Raw genomic sequence first — 14,974 nt, 5'->3', positions numbered from 1 at the left:
AGGCGTCAGAGCAAACTATACTTACTACGCACTCCTTAAAGGTACTACAGATCTGGTTATTCACATTAATAATGTTCTGGGTCGGTAATTAACTAATTGCTGAAATAGCAGGTGCATTTGGTGCAGCGGGAATTGGCAATGCATGCATTCACATGTCAGATCTGAATGCAAAACGCTGGATATAGACTGCAGATGCTACCTGCTTGATTTCAGTGGATGTATGTTAGCCTAAAATAAACAAATTAGTGGATGCATGAGAGGCTGACACTTCCTATTGCTTTTCGGTTAAAAATGACACGAAGATGAAAGAGCACACAGGGAAATGCATTTCGGCTCTTATAAGTTTAAACCCACATGATATGAGACTGAACTCCACCTGACGAAGCACCTTTCTGGAACAAACCACTTATCAGGATGCGTGTCATGCCAACTCGTCAGCTGGATAATATTCAGCCGCCCACTACCAACCACAAGGTGCAACAGGCTATCAGAGGATACCTTACAGTCACGTAAAAATTCTTACAGAAATGGTGCCATTTGAGCACAACGAAAGCCGGTGAAGACCAAATGGTCGCCCTTAAACAAAGAACGAGCACCATAGCAAAAGATGTTGACACCAACTTGTCAGTTGCATGCCAACAAATTGGTATCTTGATATTAATATATTCTCCTTTTCAAAAAAAACAAAAACAAATTGGTATACCCTACATTTGACAGGCAGGGCAATCGGATGAATTCAATACATTGAAATCTAAGAAAATTAAGGGTCACTTAAGCTGGCATGTCTATTCTGTGGCATCCCAGGAATGAAGCAAAGCATGATTGGTTGCTTTCTCTTGTCCCAACCTTTTCCCATTTCATCATGATGAAGAAATTTTCTTTTGTGAGAGTAATGAGATCCTTGAAAGGGGAATGTAAGACCACCCAAAAAGTGTTCATCGAAGGAGAAGATTTTGAGAAAGGCAGCAGATGACTGATGAACTAAAGGCAAAAGTGTTGAGTACCGTGATTGTATTAGGAAACATAGGTTAGACTAGGAAATATTCTGGTTTGCCTTGTACTTCAAGTAGATCATGTATTCTTATATATATGCCCACGAGGCTTAAGCAATACAACGATAATTCCACCAAATCCTTCTCTCCCTTCTAATATGGTATCAGTTTCCGGGTTCTAAACCCTAGCCGCCACCGCTTCCGCACCCGCGCTGCCTCTAGGGCGGTCGGCCTCCATGACCGCTGCCGGGGGCCGCGCCGCCCGTACCTAGGGTTCGTCCGCCCGCCGTGTTGGCCGGCTGCCCTAGAAAGTCTTTTTTCCCGATCCTTTGATCCGGGTTTTCTTTCTCTCGCCGGTCGCTTTGATCGGCGTCTCCTTTTTGTTTTTTCAGTCCATGTGATCCAGTTTGCGTCGCCCACCGTCGCCGTCGACCCCGTGCGCCTCTACGCCAACACCGACGCGATCGGCCGGCTTCTTGACTGACCCGGCGGCCTCGCGCGTCGTCCGCGCGTCTGCCCGTCGGTCGCCCCGACCCGGCGGCCTCGCACGGCGTTCTTGCGTCGGCTTGCCGGTCGCCCCGACCCGGCGGCCTCGCGTCATGAGGCGGCCCTTCACCGCCGCCGTTCGCGCGACGGCCCAACCGTCGATCTACGCCGGCCGTCACCGCCCTGTTCCGACCGAGACTCCTGCATCACCCCGACCTGGCGGCCTCGCGCCATGCTGCGGCCAATCATAACCGCCCTGCCGCCCGCCGCCGTCGGCTTCATCTCGGACTCCGCCGTCACCGCGCCTCCACCGAGCGGCGTCCCCGACCTCGCATGCGATCGGATTGATCACCCGCCCGCCGCCGAGATCCGCCTCATCTACGCCGTGCAACCGACCTGGCCCGTTGGGTGCGCGTGCCTCCGCAGGCCCCATGAAGACCGTCCCGAGTTCAGCGCGCCCCTCTACCGATCGAGCAATGGGCTGCCGTTGCATCGCCTCGTCCCGTGGTTCTTCTCCCAGCTGCACCGACCCGCGTCACCGTTGCGTCGCCCCTTCGGGCCGTAGTACCGTGGCCTGCGGTCCACCGCCGCCCAGAGGACGTTCGCTCCAGGTCGTCCCCGTGGTAGCACCGACCCTCGCGCCGCCACTGCGTCGCCCCGTCGGGCCGTAGCGAGCGTGGCACGCGGTCCAGCCGCCGTCCAGAGGCCGTCCCCGCGGCTGCACCGACCCGCACTCCTCCGTCGCGCTGCCCCTTCGGGCTGTCGCGCCGCGGCCCGCGGTCCCTGCCGCCGTCCCGAGGTCTTCCGATGACGCCCTGACCTGCCCGCCGCTGTTGCGTCGCCTCTTCGGGCCGTAGCGCCGTGGCCCGTGGTCCACTCCGCCGTCACCGCGCGTCGACCTCCGATGGTATGCGCCGCGCCGTCTTCCTTGGCGCAGGAACGCCACCGTCCGAGCCGGTCTTCGTCAAGCTGTCAGGGCTCTTCGCCTACTTCGAGCATCGTCGCCGTGCTTCTAACCTAGCCGCCGCCGCCGCTACCCCCGTAGCTGCCGTAGCCACCCGTCCACCCCCTTCGTCTTCGTCCAGCACCAGCCCGTCGCTAGTGTCGCCTTCATCTACCCTAACCGCTTCATCTACTCCGACAACCGTGGGCGACATTGGCCTCACGCCGATTGGCGCCGCAACCGTCGTCGAGTCCTTCTCTGCTGGCCTCTCCGACTTCTTCGACATGGCGTACAGCTTGTGCAGGTCCCAGTCTACGCATGCCCGGTGCTGGCAACACCGATGCGTGCCTTCGTCCACGACGTGTCCTCGGGCCTGGCAAGCCTGGTGCGGTGCTTCGTCAACTTCGTCTTCGTCCGTCTACACATGCCCGGTGGTGGCAACACCGGTGCGTGCCTTCGCCCACGATGTGTCCCCGGGCTTGGCAAACCCGCCGCGACGCGTCATCAACCACATCTTCTTCCCGGCGCACCACTACTTCGACACCACTGCGCCCATGCTAACTCGGCGCCCCCTTGCGCCTGCGGCTCCAGAGCGACTTCCTCGACACCGGCCACCCCGACTCGACATCGACCACGGCATTCTTCGCACGGCTACCTCGACCACGGCTCCACCACCCATGCTCTCGGCTACATCGACAAATGGCACAAAGGGCTACTGCCTGCTTGAGCAACCTCGTTGGTTTCCACTCCAGCCACGACTCCGCGATGCGTCGCCCGTTACGACTGTGGGGGGTGTCCGTCGGCTTGCCTTCGGATTCTTCTCCAGTCTCACCGTCTACGTCGCTACCGTTGTGACTGCGGGGGGATGTTGAGTAACGTGATTGTATTAGGAAACATAGGTTAGACTAGGAAATATTCTGGCTTGCCTTGTACTCCAAGTAGATCATGTACTCCTATATATATGCCCACGAGGCTCAAGCAATACAACGATAATTCCACCAAATCCTTCTCTCCCTTCTTACAAAAAGAAATATGCTTAGTTGAATTTATATAATTAAAGCCTCTGTACAAGTTCACATGCTCCATAAGAAGTTTGTATAGTTTGTAGATAGACTGGTTGGGGGAATACTAGGAATCTATTACCCATTGTTATGAGTCCAGATTTTAGGAACCAATTCACCATAGACCTCAGGTTACAAAGCAACAAGACACATACACTTCTTGCCTGTGTGAGAGAACGTCGTACCCTAGCTCTGGGCGACGGCTTCATGTTAAACAGCCAGGGGCGCAACTCCCTGGGTTAGCGTACAGATGGGATCGAGTACATCTTGGAGAACAAGGGATAAAATAGAGAGATATCTAGTTACAATGATAAGAGAATATTTGAACAAACTATCTCTATCTATCTAGGTTCGGTTGACATCATGAGGGCCGAAGGTTATCATGTAGGATCTCCATATGTGTTGTTTAACACCCTCCCTTAATCACAACTTTGTCAAGTTGAGATTACACTTGAACTTCTCAAGATTCCTCGTGGGCAACGCCTTTGTAAATCCATCTGCAACCTAATCACGTGAATGCACAAAACGAATTTCCAATTGCCTGTTAGCAACTCTTTCTCTGACAAAATGAAAATCCATCTCAATATGTTTTGTCCTGGCATGAAACACTGGATTAGCATATAAATAGGTAGCACCAAGGTTATCACACCATAAGCATGGAGCTTGAGTGCACTTCACACCAAGCTCCCTCAACATGGACTGAATCCAAATAATCTCAGCTGTAGCATTTGCCAGCGCCTTGTACTCAGCTTCTGTACTGGACCTTGATACAGTGGCTTGTTTCTTTGCACCCCATGATATCAAGTTTGGACCAAAGAACACTGCAAAACCACCAGTGGAGCGTCTGTCATCTAGACATCTAGCCCAATCAGAGTCAGAAAAAGCACTAACAAGAGTAGATGAAGACTTGCTGAAAGTAAGACCAAGATTCATAGTATCTTTCACATATCTCACTATGCGCTTTGCAGCAGTCCAATGAGTTTTGGTGGGAGCATGAAGAAACTGACATACTTTGTTCACAACAAAGGAAGTATCAGGTCTTGTCAATGTTAAATATTGAAGTGCTCCCAGTAAACTCCTGTATCTGGTACTATCCCCTTGACTCAAAGGTTCTCCTTCTGCAAGGGATAATTTCTCTGTACTAGACAATGGAGTTGGTGAGGACTTACACCCTTGCAACCCAACTCTTCTTACCAGATCATTGGTATACTTTTCCTGAGAGAGATGAAGACTATTTCCATGTTTCTTGACTTCAATCCCTAGAAAGAAATGCAAGTCCCCCAAATCTTTAAGAGCAAACTCAACACTCAGATCCTTCAACAGTCCTGTCACTGCCTCATCAGACGAACTTGTGACAATAATATCATCAACATAAATAAAAACAAATATGGATGTATTTGACTTATTATAGATAAACAAAGATGTGTCAGATTTAGAAGGAATGAATCCAAGTGTCTGCAACTTCTGACTGAGTCGTGAGTACCATGCTCGAGGAGCCTACTTCAGTCCATATAAAGCTTTGTCAAGTTTACACACATGAAATGGCTTGCCTTTACTTACAAATCCAGGAGGTTGTTTCATGTAGACTTCCTCTTCCAGAACACCATGAAGGAACGCGTTCTGTACATCTAGCTGTCGAAGACTCCATCCTCTGGAAACAGTAATGGACAGTACAAGACGAATGGTTGCAGCTTTCACAACAGGACTGAACATGTCCTCGTAATCTATGTCCTATCGTTTCTTAAACCCTTTTTGCAACCAGTCTGGCCTTGTAGCGATCTATAGTTCCATCAGACTTTCTCTTGATTATGAAAACCCACTTGCAATCAATTAAATTTTTACCTTGTTGTGGGGGAACGATATGCCATATTTTATTTTTCCGAAGTGCCATGCATTCTTCTTCCATGGCCTTTTTCCACCGTGCATCACTAAGTGCCTCCTCAAGAGTACTTGGTTCACCTGTTGACCATGCTAGGCCAAACTTTGTTATTTGCTTCTAATTGACAGGTTTTGTTACCCCTTTCTGTAGACGTGTACACGGAGGAACAGGTGCTGCTGTAGTATTGTTGGGCGCAGAAGATCCAGCTGTTGCACCGGTTGATCCCGAGGCAGATCCTTCCAGTTCCCCTGTTGCACCAGGGAAGGAATCCACGGGATTTTCTATGGCGGTAGTCTACAGCAACTGCGATACAGCCGGTGCAGAAGATCCCGCGCCTGGCTGCGGGTCCACTGGCGACCCATCATGGCGCAATGATGGCGTGGGCCTGGGCGAATCCGCGCCGGATCACGCACCGCCAGACGGATCAGCGCGGGGCTCCGTGCCTGCCTTCTGTCTGCTGGGTGCGGCACCAGTTGGCTGCCGTCGGATGTAGTGGCGGGGCCCATCTGTGGGCCAGCGACCCCGCGTGTCGGCACTTGATTGATGGGCGCAGAAGACGCGCCCGAGCCAGTGGAGGGGCGCCGCGTGCCAGGCGCTGGGTCGCTGGAGGCGCGCCTGGTAGGCGACACGGGTTCCTGTGGGATGCTGTTCTACTGCTGCATCGATCCCGATGCAGATTCGCTGCTGGGCTGTTGCAGCTTCAATCCCGATGAGGATCTGCACCCCAGCCCCGGACACATAAAATGTGGGCTGATTTCATCATCGTTTTGGGTGATTTCTGCACCGTTTTCTCCTTGGTTTTCATCTGCATCATCACAAAGCTCAAGTGCATGGTTATGAGAGTTAGTCAGTGATTGATCAACACAATTATCTCCCCCTTGATCAAGACCGGTAAGGCTAGATGGGAGGAGAAGAATTTCTTGAAGAAGTAGTGCACCGGCGTTGGGATGAAGATCGGAAAACGGGAACTTTGTTTCATCAAAGACTATGTCACGAGAGATATATACTTGTCCCATAGGAACATCAAGGCACTTAACACCTTTTATGCTTGGCACTATAGCCAAGGAAAACGCATTGCTTAGAGCGGAACATGAGTTTGCTATTGTTGTATGGACGAAGATTGGGCCAGCAAGCACACCCAAACACACAAAGAGAGGTGTAGTCGGGTTTGGTGTGAAGGAGTCTTTCCATAGGAGTTTCATTCTTAATGACATGACTAGGGAGCATGTTGATGATATGAACGGCAGTGAGAAACACTTCATCCCAGAACTCGAGGGGCATGGAGGTGCCAGCTAAAAGAGCTAGGCCAACCTCTACAGTGTGTCTATGCTTGCGTTCGGCAGACCCGTTTTGTTGGTGAGCATGCGGACAAGACACATGATGAGAGATTCCAAGTTTTTGGAAGAAAGAGTTTAGTTTCTTGTATTTCCCTCCCCAATCAGATTGGAGAGCAAGAATTTTACTATCAAACTGGCATTCAACTAAAGCTTGAAATTGAGAAAAACTTGGAACACATCGGATCTTTTCTTAAGAAGATAGATCCAAGAGAACTTGCTATAATCATCAATGAAACTCACATAGTATGTATGTCTACCAATAGAGGTGGGGGCAGGACCCCAAACATCAGAAAAGATAAGTTGCAATGGTTTGATAGAAATACTTGTAGAAACTGGATAGGGTAACCGATGAATTTTGGCCTTTTGGCATGAGTCACAAATTGTTTCAACATCACACTCTCCAACATATGGGAGCTTATTTTTCCTAAGAAATTGCTCAACTAAAGAAAAAGATGCATGTCCTAAACGATCATGCCACCGTGTTCAAGACACTTTGGTGGCACTAAACACTTGTTTATTCAATCTTCTAATCTCCGGAATCAAGGGATAGAGTCCACGAACGCATCTACCTCGATATAGCACTTTCTTCGTTGCCTGATCCTTGATCAAAAAGAAGAAAGGGTGAAATTCAAGAAAGACATGATTGTCAATGGTAATGCGGTGAACAGAAAGAAGATTTTTTGAAGCACTAGGGACATGCAAAATTCTTTTAAGGTGAATTTTTCTGTGAGGGGTTTTGATAATTGAGTGGCCAATATGGCTAATTTTCATACCTTCTCCACTAGCAGTGTGGATGTGGTCCTTGCCACGGTACTTTTCACGCATGGTCACTTTCTCCAGCTCGCCGGTGATGTGGTTTGTGGCGCCGGTGTCGATATACCAGTTGGTGTCGACGCCATAGGAGGCATCAGCTGCTCCGGCCACCTTCTCATCTTGAGATGAGTCATCTTCATCTTCCTCATAGCGGTACCAGCAATCCTTTGCTGAGTGGCCCGACTTGCCGCAGATTTGGCACCTGACCGTGTCAGGACGTGACTTGTTGTTGGAGCTGTTGTTGCGCCGGCCTCTAGTATTGGTGTAGGAAGGCCGGCCGCCGCCTCGTGAGTTGTTGAAGCCGCTGATGTTGCCGCCACCGGTGCCATTTCCCTTGTTGTTCCGGGGCGGCCCGCGGTGACGTGAGCTCCCGCCACGGCCGTGAGTGGTGGCGTTAGCAGAAGACTTGAAGCCGCCTCCTACAGCTCCTTGGAAGAGGGCCACCCACTGATCGAAGTTGCTCATCTGAGCGAACAACTCGTCGAGGGTGACTGGTATGGTGCATGCATCAAGGGCAGACACCAACGGCTGATACTCCATGTCAAGCGCATTGAGGATGCAAGAGATCAACTCATCATCCTGCAATGGCTTGCCAACAGCAGCAAGCTCGTCGGCGAGGCCATGCATATGCGCGAAGAAGGAGGCCACCGATTGCGTCCCTTTCTGCGCGTTGGTGAGGGCTGCACAGATGTTGTTGACGCGGGACAGCGAGGTTGACGAGAACATGCTCGCCAATGTCGTCCAGAGCTCGTGTGCATGAGTGATCGAGGTCACCTGCACCAAGACTTCTTTGGAGAGATTGTTCAGAAGATATCCTAGTACCTGCTGATCCTCTCGAACCCAGATGGGATGGAGTGGATTCGGGATGGTCTCCTCCTTCCCATCCTTGTCCTTACTGACGACGATCTTGGCCGGCTCCGCTATGCTTCCATCGACATAGCCGAAGAAGCCTGCCCCTCTCAGTTGCGGCGTAATCTGGGTACGCCATAGGATGTAGTTTGTGCGGGTCAGCCGCTCGGTGATCTGACCAGAGAGGGCAGAGGAGGTGGTGCTGGAGGAGGCCATGGCAAGGGTTGCGGGAGGAGGAGGGAAAACTAGATGGGAAGAGTTAGGCTCTGTATACCATGCGAGAGAACGTCGTGCCCTAGCTGTGGGCGACGGCTTCGTGCTAAATAGCCAGGGGTGCAACTCCCTGGGTTAGCGTACAGATGGGATCGAGTACATCTTGGAGAACAAGGGATAGAATAGAGAGATATCTAGTTATAGTGATAACAGAATATTTGAACAAACTATCTCTATCTATCTAGGTTCGGTTGACATCATGAGGGCCGAAGGTTATCATGTAGGATCTCCATATGTGTCATTTAACAGCCTGTTGTTCTGCTTGTGAGTTATATAATGCAATCTTCAATACTCAGTATATTTGACAGGACCATAAATGTACATCAGCAATTTCAGTGTAGTGCCTATGGCGCAAAAATAGTAGAAAACACAGAAGACAGAACATGTGCGACATCTGAAACTTGGTTGACTACAACTATCACAATAAAATGAAATATGCCAAATTAAATCACAAGTAGCTGTAGCTCGTCGGGAAGATGATTAGTTAGATGTAATTAATTTAAACCTATGCACGAGTGGGCTCTTGTAAATTACAGCCATGTGCAACTTCTGAAACTTACAAGTGTTTTGTCTTAACCTTCCAGTTATGCATTGACAGTTTATTCTACCAAGTACAGTTGCTCATAATAGTAACATGGGTTGTTTCTGTAGAAGACTCAGAAAGTGTCTCGCCTATGCATCACAATACGGCACGATCTTACTACATTCACAACAGCCACCAAACTGAAACAAGAACCTAGATCAAAGAGCTATTTCATTGCTAACTAAGTAGTAACCACTGGTATGATAGCAGCATCTTTGAGTTGTTGGTTTCATTTAGCCCTAAGCACTATCCCTACATAACAAAGACTCCCCAGGCTACCCTTCTATCCGATAACATATAAAATCAAGAACTGTTTCGGAAGGTCTAACTAGTGCTGAAGCAAAACTCAAGTAATATCTATCTTTTCATCTGCTGATCGACATAGAAGAATGACAAGATTGGAATTAAGAAGTCAATGCTAGCTAACTGTACTTTGATCAATCTTGTAAGGAAAGTTTCAGGAAAATGAAGGTGGCTTCAAACCGATACAAGAACACAAACAAAGCAGCATGCACCAGAAGCACATGATCCTAAGCTATCACAAATTAGCGCAATACAGTAAAGTGGCATGACTACTAGAAACTTGTCTATCCATGAGATTAACCAATTCCGATTAACATCCGAATATGAAAATTAGATTAGAATAATTATAGGTAAGAAATTAATGGAGTGGCACTATATAAGCTAAATTTGACATAATAGACTAAGTTAGTTCCCTCAACTCCCTCAAAGACTCATTTTGCCCCTGCTTAATTCTTGCTGAAGATCTGCCACTGATCACATCACATTCTCGATTTATCCACAGTGCCACCTCTCTTCATCCATGGAAAGCTCCTCTGAACAATCATCTAAGCCGGCAGGTAACTTGACCTTCAGATCAGACCACTGCCAAATCTTCGGCATGGAGAAACTCCCCCCTTTGTTCCATTCACACATTTTCTTTCCCACCGTAATGCCGGCATTCACGCAAGCACCATTTCTCATAGCACCACCAGCCACCTGAAGCTCAGAAGTCCCAAGAACACACTGAGATGTGCCGACAGAGAAGCATGGAGCAATATCTGGCCAGCAGTTTTCATGGGTCCTGGCTCGTTTCTTCTCTGTTTCGGTTTCAGAATCACTAGCGGTGAAGTAGTCTTCTAAAACACGAGACCGGGCAGGCGCTTGCTGCTTTCGCTGTCTCTGCGTCTGCGTGTCTAGTATTTTGGCCGCGAGTTTCATGTTCTCAGTGATGATGGAGTTCTTGAATATGCTAGCATGCAGGATGCACCTAGCATTGTGGAACTTCAAATGGCCTACCAATTCAGAATCGATCACGTCCGGGTATCTCTCCTTCAAAAACTCGCAGAAGTCGTTTGCATTGTAGGGGTGGAGGATCGGTGGGACTTGATTTGTTACTTGGACGTGAGGGGGTTTGGGTGCACCCTGACCTGGCCTCAAAACATGGGATGAGCTTGGTTGCCCTGGATCCTTAGTCATGGAGCATGACTCTTCTCGGCGGCGAGGCTGGTGAAAAAATGCAGGTGCACTTAACATGAGACAAAAGGAGTACAAAAATTACAATTCTAAGGTACTTACGCCACATGCTTTGAAGGATGGCTCCCCTTGCGCTGAAATCTTGGGTGGCTTATCGGCACCGATCATCTTGTTGACGAGTGTCTCGCTGTCGTAGTATTTGACACTAGGGGACACCAAGTGTGGCTTGCTCAGGGGCCCAAGGTACAAGTCGTACAACTGTATGTGTTAATAAAACACAACAAATTATGTGAACTCATGTAGAGAGAGAGAGAGAGAGAGAGAGAGAGAGAGAGAGAGAGAGAGAGAGAGAGCATTTTGGTTACTGTAAAAAGAAGGTCTGAAATTACCTGTAGGAGAAGCGGGCAACCAGTGATCAGCATTGTAGTCGTGGCCCTCTTGTTCCTGATGTCTGACTGAACCCTTGCTGCAGCATCCATGATGTGTGCGAGGAAATACGCGCTCCAGTTGTATTCTCTGATCTCATCCGCGTTGTAGAGCGAGCCCCAGAAGTCCGAGCACCCATGATCACCACGCTTCGCGGACGGAGCAAGAAAACGCCCGACGATCCAGACGACGAACGCCACTTTGAACTCATCCACCCTCTCGGCGGTGACCGACCCGTCCCAGTCCCGCCGGACGACGAGCTCGGCGGCCTTCAGCCCGTCGTTGCAGAACCGCTGCGAGCCCATGGCGAGCCTCACGAAGTCCGTCCTCTCTTCCGGGGTGTCCGGGTCCAGTCCACAGACTCGCCGGCCTCTCGAGGGCGTGCCTATCAGCCTCTCTATGTGCTCTGGGCTCATTTGGACCCTGACATCTTTCCCGATGGGCAGGGACCTGGAATTCAGATCAACTCTGCTGAGAAGTGACACGGTGTGCCTGAGGTTGGCATTGCCGTTCATCGGCATGCGTAGAACTCCGCCGAATCCGATCTCGGTGACGGCCTTCCTCTTTCCATCGCAGAACTCGGACATGGGATGTGACTCTGCTGCGGCAGATTCGTTGGCATCGATGGGCCGGGGACGTTTCCTGTTCCGAACACTCCGTTGCCTGTAGGTTGCCCAAGAACAAGACACTGCTCGTGCTCTCTGTTCCTGAAAAAGATTATCAGCATTAGTACGTACAGTAAATATACTACGTGCTAGTACAAGAACTCTGCTATACTGTTGTCTAATCTAGGCGGTTGGATCACAAAAATGAAGAGCCTAAACTGACTTCATGTACTGTAAAAAGAACTCCAGAAAAACTGAGAATGAACATACCATGATCGTCCTCTCCGCGTTCCAGAATGCAGGGGGAGCTAGCTCCCGTCGACACCTCTTGGCACCCGGAAAATGAACAATTCATCCTGTACTGTATAGCTAGGCCAACATGAGGACGCGCCAGAGTTGTCCATATGTGGCAAAAGTTAAAAAGAGTAGCCGAAAGTACGCCCCTGGTTTTACCAGGGTTGTCCATGCTCAGAGCGAGCGTGCTAGAGAAAATGATAACGTCTGACAAGTGAGAAGACGAGCATGGGCTGCAGCTGGAGTTATGGCTAGGAAAAAAGCCTACGGTTTGTGTTTGCATCGGCTCGGTACAGCATCTCCAACGGCAACCCCTCAACAAGAAAAAAACATCTCCAACGGTAAGGCATCTCCAACGGGAAATATCCCTCAAACAAAATCTCCAACGGAAAATCAATTACTCAGGTGGCGTATCTTGTTTGCGAATACGCAGGATGCGTTCTTTGCATTGATAGAAGGGGAGAAAACATAGGATGCGATCCTCAGGACGTACACTGTTAGGCGTGGACGCAGATTTTTAGAGCACTTGCACCCAGGCCTTGCTATTCTGACTCTTCAATATTGCTTTAAGATCTGTGCGAGACAACTAACTTTGTATATGAAATTTTCTATTTTTTGTTTCTCTCATATCAGGGGCGGGCCCACCTCAATTCAACAACTGAATACCCATTATTCTTGGCAAAAAACTAGGTATATATATAGTGTATATATTGTGTCTGTATATGAAAAAATGAAACTGATACACATACGCCCACAAACAGAGCTAGCCCAGCAGTCCACACTCTTTTTCCTGCAAGGCCTCAACAGCCACGGCCCAAATGGTTGGAGCACACCGCAAATACACGTCCATCATCGTAAAAAAAATCCCATCGATCGATCCGAGTTCAGACGTAGGGACGAACCGGCATCCCTTCCACCTTCGCAGCATCGATCGTTCTGTTCGCATCGCAGTTCGCACCCGAGCCTCCACACGCCAGGCGGCCGGTTAGGGTTGTTGCCGTCGCCTCGCCTGATCGACGATTGCGCATGCGCACGGCGCGCCGTCACAGAAGTGGCAGTGGGCAGCAGGCTGTATCGATTCAATCTCAAAGACAACCACAGATTGAAGTATTGAAGGTATAATTGTTAATTAAATGTATTAATCGTTTGGCTTCTGAAATTAGGGCCTCTTCTCTGTGCCGATTCTTGCTTGAACTGAACTCATGGACATGCACGGTTTTCTTTTCACTGTAATATGCAAGTTAAGGATGAGGACATCCACTCATTTTCAAAGCATCAAGGATAGTAAAGTTATCTTGTACTTCCTCTGTAAAGAAATATAAGAGTGTTTAGATCACTAGTTTAGTGACCTAAACGCTCTTATATTTATTTACGGAGTAATTTGTAAGCTTTCTTATCATTTGTTATTTTCTATCCTCTATATATTTTTTATTTTCCCACAATATGTCAAACAATTTTTACTTCTATATTTTGAACAAAACCATGTTATTATCAGTTTTCATTAATATAATATATTATGCGATATATTTTATATAGTTTAAAAATAGTACAATATGCTGCTATAATCGATTATACTCGCAAAAAGAAAGGCTATAGGCTTCCAAAAAACGTTTTAAAATTTTGAATACACAGTCCTCAAATCCTGGGCCCGCCCCTTTCTCATATAGAACACGTCTTGAACTTCAAACTTTGCAGCGCGGCAAAACTTACTAACTAAAATGTGGGATGAAACTTTCAGAATTTTTTGTCCGATGTAAATACTAAAAATAAGATTTTTTTTAATCAAATAAAACTTATTTTGTATATTTATGTTGGACGAAAAAATCTATTTTTTATCCTAGATTGTAGTTAGAAAACTTTACTGTTCTGCAAAGGTTTGAATTTGAAGACATGTTTTATGTGAGAGAAACAAAAAAGAGAAATGTACTTGCACAGATTTTGATGCAAAGAATGGATGGCTAGATAAGAGGGGTCTGGGTGTAGGTGCTCTAAAATATATTTTCGAGTTAGGCGTCTCCGAGGATGCTATGTACCAGTGAGAGGATTTGCTCAGACCCAGATCAACAAAGTGTCGGTTTACATACAGCGTCCTGTCTAGCCCTTTAGCGCCGGTGGCAGCCCAATGTCTTGCCTCATCCTTGATGACTTTGACGAGTACGGTAGTAGATGGTCATGCGCCATGGAAGATGACAGTATTCCGGTGCTTCCAAGTCTCTCAAGGCGTGAGAATGATGACGGATGCCAAACCCTTGCGCAAGGCTGACAGAGATTGTTGTATGGCCTCCGACCACCATTGGAAGAAGTCGATCATGCCATCGGCGCAACAGAAGTGCAACTGCTCGAGGAAAGGATTTCAAGCCATGTTAAACCTAGTGAAGACGCAACCCACAAGGTGTTGTAAGGTTTCCTCCTCCTCATAGCGAAGGACGCATGGGGGTTCATGCTGCAAACCACGAGAGGCAAGACGATCTGCAGTCCAACATCTGTTCTGGGAGGCTAACCAGATGAATAATTTGATATTGAGCCGGGCCCATTTACGCCAGATCAAGCGTCTGAACGGGGCATCCGTCGATCCCATGAACAAATCCTTGTAGCAAGATTTCGCCGAGTACTCGCCACTGCAAGTCAATCGCTAGGAGATATTGTCTGGTGTCGAGATCAGGGCGACTTGTTCAATGCGCCTCAACAAGTCAACATATTCCACTGTCGTGACGAGCCCATCATGCATATCATCAGATTACCAAAATATGACATTCTCTACTAAATCAATATATGTTATCGGACTACCAAAAATTGGCATGTTCTTATACTAAAGCTATGGAGAAAGAACGCCCACAGTTGCGCTTGCCCTTGCTGTGACCTTGTCGTCTTTATTGAGGAAGTTGCGGTCGAAAAAAAAAGAAGACGCAAAATGGAACGAGCCGAATTTGATCATCGTCGGAGCTGTCTAACCCATC

General features: G+C 48.5%; 1 protein-coding gene across 1 annotated transcript; it reads right to left on the bottom strand.

Annotated features, from left to right (window-relative positions):
• Positions 1-9,894: 9,894 nt before the first annotated feature.
• LOC119334214 lies at positions 9,895-12,048 on the bottom strand. The gene is made up of 4 exons (XM_037606819.1): positions 11,994-12,048; positions 11,082-11,825; positions 10,795-10,950; positions 9,895-10,722 (listed from the first exon to the last, which is right to left on the bottom strand). Exons 1-4 carry the CDS (start codon positions 11,994-11,996, stop codon positions 10,012-10,014), a joined length of 1,614 nt encoding a protein of 537 aa, XP_037462716.1. The 5' UTR covers positions 11,997-12,048; the 3' UTR covers positions 9,895-10,011.
• Between the last annotated feature and the right edge of the window lie 2,926 nt (positions 12,049-14,974).

Source organism: Triticum dicoccoides, chromosome 7A (genome assembly GCF_002162155.2).
Source record: "Triticum dicoccoides isolate Atlit2015 ecotype Zavitan chromosome 7A, WEW_v2.0, whole genome shotgun sequence".
In the NCBI taxonomy this organism is placed as follows: domain Eukaryota; kingdom Viridiplantae; phylum Streptophyta; class Magnoliopsida; order Poales; family Poaceae; genus Triticum; species Triticum dicoccoides.
Note: the sequence above shows the minus strand (reverse complement) of the source record. Positions and strands in the feature narration are given on the sequence as shown.

What these genes read in the sequence shown, in the direction of transcription:
- LOC119334214 (XM_037606819.1), bottom strand. An exon ending in GTTGCCCGCTTCTCCTACAG is followed by an intron (nt 10,951 to 11,081) that starts GTAATTTCAGAC and finishes TAACACATACAG; the next exon opens with TTGTACGACTTGTACCTTGG. An exon ending in CATCCTTCAAAGCATGTGGC is followed by an intron (nt 10,723 to 10,794) that starts GTAAGTACCTTA and finishes TTTTTTCACCAG; the next exon opens with CCTCGCCGCCGAGAAGAGTC.